Source organism: Lactuca serriola, chromosome 5, assembly GCF_051521515.1.
Source record: "Lactuca serriola cultivar US96UC23 chromosome 5, Lser_US96UC23_V15, whole genome shotgun sequence".
NCBI lineage: Eukaryota > Viridiplantae > Streptophyta > Magnoliopsida > Asterales > Asteraceae > Lactuca > Lactuca serriola.
Genome location: NC_136412.1, coordinates 357,963,937 through 357,967,943, shown reverse-complemented (window position 1 = coordinate 357,967,943; position 4,007 = coordinate 357,963,937). Strand labels below are relative to the sequence as shown.

Below are 4,007 nucleotides of genomic sequence, written 5' to 3'. Positions count from 1 at the left end.
TTTCTACCTAAATGGAGTCACCACTCAACAACTACATTTATTAATTTTATATCATAAAAATTTATCTAAATCATATTAAATGGTATTATATGATTATATATTACTAGTTTATAACCCGTTAGAACCACGGTTACACATTTAATTAAATTTTCATAGTAAAACTCAATTATTAATCAATTATTTTACATAAATTATTAATTAAGATATTTTTTTAGTTATATAAAATTATAATCATTGATTTAAATAAATATATGACCTTAAAATGTGTATTAATTTTATTCTAATTTTTATTCTAATATTTATTTAATTTAATATAATTAGAGTGAGGAATTTAAAATTTTAAATTTGAAACAGATATCTAATAGGTTGACATGTGACATGACATTAATTAAGAGGACTTATAAGATGACTAATGGCAAAAAAAAATCAACTTATTCTTTAATTAGAATAGAGATTTTTTGATTATCCATTAAAAAAAAGTATAATTAAACGAATCAATCATATAACAAACACTTCCAAAATAACATCATCACCAAACTCCTTTTCCTTTTCTTTGTCTACAAAATAATTACAAGGATAGTGGAATGGTAAAACAAAAAACTAAAATTAAATATCAAAAACAAAAAAACACCCAATAATCATCCCCCCTTCTTGCTAAACATTACAATCCAATCCAATCAAATCATACCAAACATATTAAAATCCCCACCATCTCCTCAATATAAGTCCCTATTAGGACTTCAACACAATACAAGAAAAAAGACAAAATAGTCATTCAATAATAATTATTATGAGTTCATCAACAACCCATCCAAAACCATTTCTTGGCATCTACATTCTTCACTACAAAAAGCCTTCTCACCCCTGTAAAATTATCCCATTACATTAAAGATATGTTTTAATAAAGTGATATTTAAGCCAAATTACATGAAAAAAATTGAATCTTACATTTATGTATTATGATATTTTCTAATAAATTGTCAGGTGATTGGTCAAAAAGAAAACAAATATTCCTCATGTGATTTCCTAAATCTTTCTAAAACGACAAAAAAAAAACGAGCTTGTCAATTTTCATAAGTATATCAATAACATCTTATTCATGCAATTACCCATAGTTTCTTTGTTTGCATCTACTTATCAAATAACTATTAAGAGTTTAAGAATCAAAATTGAATATGATAATCACATTCTTGAAGATAAAAATAGTTGGCTAATTTTACATTTTCATAATAATTTTTGTACAACAACTCTTTAATTGATAGCTTGCTACCTTGAATTTAATTTACTTTTGACAAAACCATAACCGCCTAAAGTGCTTTTAAATTGTCAAATCAGCTACCATTTTGGATGATAACATATGCAATAATTCACTCTATCTGAACCTAAAAAGATATATGCAAACTCGACACAAATCTAAAAAAAACTGTTTTGTAATTATATAAAATATTTTTACCAGTTTTTTATGCAAGTTTTAATCAATAAAAAATATATTATACTTTAAAAGTATTAATTACTTGGGAATTGGGACTAACCTGTAAATATAGATATCAGCGTCTTCTTCAAGATTCTTTTTGCAGGTATGACAAAGGCTTAAAAAACTCTCACATGGCGGTTTCGGACCAGGCTTCTTCAAATGGGTCGACCCGATTACCCCACAACTCTCCACAACACAATTATCATAAATATGGGTCGTTTTTGGGTTCGGGCCATGAGAAATCACTCGGGTATACTCCTCTGAAAGCTCCATTTCCCTCAAAGAAAGCTGACGAGTAAATCCTCGGGGGGACCCGAACCCCGTCAGCGTTGGCGCAGGTGTACCGGAAAACTGAGAGCTACGTGTCTTGATCCCGTAATCGCCGGGAGAATCAGGAATCTGAATCTTGAGATTTGATGCGAACAAAACTTTCCGACTAATAGTATTGGGTTTACAAATGGTTTCACTGGGTTGTTCATCAATTAGTGCTAACGCAATACCTTCATGATCGAATTTCTCAGATGGGTTTTTGATTTCCTCGAAGATTTTCATGGGTTTGATTCGGTTTTTGTTGTTTTCAAATGGGTTGTTGACAGAATTTTTATTGGCGTCGAGAATCGAAGTGGGTGATGGTTGTGAGTCTTGCAGGGTTTTGGGGGAGAAGAAGCCATTAAAGAACCGTGGTGAAGGAAGGAAAGAAGAAATGGGTCTTTGATCCGCCATGATCGACTCGTCCAAGATCTAGGAATCAAAATTAAAATTGAAAAAAAGAAAGAAAGATTTCAGTAACTTCCATGGCGATTTCAAGAAAAACAAGAAGTGATACGGATTAAAACCCAAGTGTTTGTGACGAAATTTAGATTGGATTTTTTGTGATTTAATCTACCCATTCGATCAAGAAATTTGGGAGTATGATCAATGAAGTTAGGGAAAAACTTTGTGAGTTTGATCTAAACGATACTCTTCTTTGGAGACATCGCTATGATGAACATTTCTCGAGATTGAGGGAGAGAAAGATGGTTTTGTTTAGGTGAGAACTGAAATGGTTTTGGAGTTTGAAGGCTTTTTAAAAAGAGAGCTAAGGAAAAGCGAGATTGAGACTTGATATTTAATTAAATTTATATTTGAAGTACAAAATAATCTAAACCAAAGATATCATTGTTTTCAATCGGAATCTTGGAGTTAATAGTGATAAAGGTTTTGGTATGTGCTATCAAAATTCAGGAAGTTCGACTGTTCGAAGATTAAGAATTTGATTTACTCCTAGAGTCCTAGTATGTTACATGAAAATTATCTATATGACATAAACTGAAAGCTTATGTACAATTCAAATAGGAAAAATGATTTTTTTTTAAAGAAATAGTGTTTTTTAAATTTTGAAAAACTAACAACTTACTTTGGATTACCACATTTCAGATTACTTATTATCATTTCGAAGCTGGTGAGGGTTGATGGTTGTTTTGTCTGAAATCTGACATCTGTATATTCTTAATTTAAAAAGTATATTCTATAGGTTAGTCTGAAATGTAAACAAACATTCGTGAGTAATGTTCTCGACGGTTAATATTAGAGTATTTGTATTGTCATTTTTGTTGCACAAACACATAAAGCTTTTATATAATAAAAATATGAGTATGTATAAGGAAAATTTTAGGGTACATGTTTCTAGTGATGGCAATGGAAGCAAATTGATAGATCTATGTAGTATATTGCTTTAAACTACATATGCTTTGGTGTAGATATAATCAGTGATATTAACTTTTGTGGTTTAATTACCAAATAGAGATCAAACCTTAGTCTACAGCTCAAGACCCCATAATTTGACCAAAAGTCAAACCGATTAAGAAGTCAGCTGCTAATGGTCAAAGTCAACGGTAAAATATTCAACCCTTGATCAATCAGGTGCGTCGTGCCCTCTCTTGGATGTGTCATGTTCACTATAGGATGAAATAGTCAAGATTCAGACTAAAACAAACGTGCTATAGAAAAATCCAAGGCGCGTTGTGGCCCTTTGACACATGTGTTGCATCTGTCCAGATTCTGCAACTAAACTCGACTTAATCCATTAAGTCCAAACCTCTACTTTTCATATCTAGATCTCTTTGATGTCTAAATGGATAAAGTTTCCAAATTTATCCATTAAGACACCCCAAACAAACTAGATCTAAAACTCTAATATCTAAAATGTCTAAGATAGCATTTTTCTTCATGCATAGAGTAAATAGAGCCCTTGCATGCACTCTCTACTCCACTAACACATCTGATTTGAAGTAGAACACTACCCAAAGATCATGGAGTTGTCCAAACTCCATTGATCAAACCATCCAAAGGACCAAAACATCAAATAAAATACTAAAATTCCAAATACTCTTAGATGCAAAGGTAAAACACCATAAAGCATGGAACTTTATGTGTAACATCCGGATTCCTAGAGGTATTTTAATTGAAAGTATTTTGGGTTTCGAGCGGGACCACGTCGTGGTGAAGGTATCGCACGACTTAGTGATGGATGATGTGTCGCGAGTTTTTAATG

General features: G+C 31.5%; 1 protein-coding gene across 1 annotated transcript; it reads right to left on the bottom strand.

Moving 5' to 3' along the window:
- Nucleotides 1-580: 580 nt before the first annotated feature.
- On the bottom strand, nt 581-2,487 carry LOC145055636 (FCS-Like Zinc finger 8-like). Its single transcript, XM_079004002.1, has 2 exons — nt 1,533-2,487; nt 581-864 (listed from the first exon to the last, which is right to left on the bottom strand). The coding sequence occupies exons 1-2, from the start codon at nt 2,195-2,197 to the stop codon at nt 789-791; spliced, it is 741 nt and encodes a 246-aa protein (XP_078860128.1). The 5' UTR covers nt 2,198-2,487; the 3' UTR covers nt 581-788.
- Between the last annotated feature and the right edge of the window lie 1,520 nt (nt 2,488-4,007).

Bases quoted from the DNA above. Each gene is read 5' to 3' on its own strand.
- LOC145055636 (XM_079004002.1), bottom strand. From the start codon at position 2,197: ATGGCGGATCAAAGACCCATTTCTTCTTTCCTTCCTTCACCACGGTTC. The intron at 865-1,532 runs GTTAGTCCCAAT...ATAATTTTACAG, and splicing joins GCTGATATCTATATTTACAG to GGGTGAGAAGGCTTTTTGTA.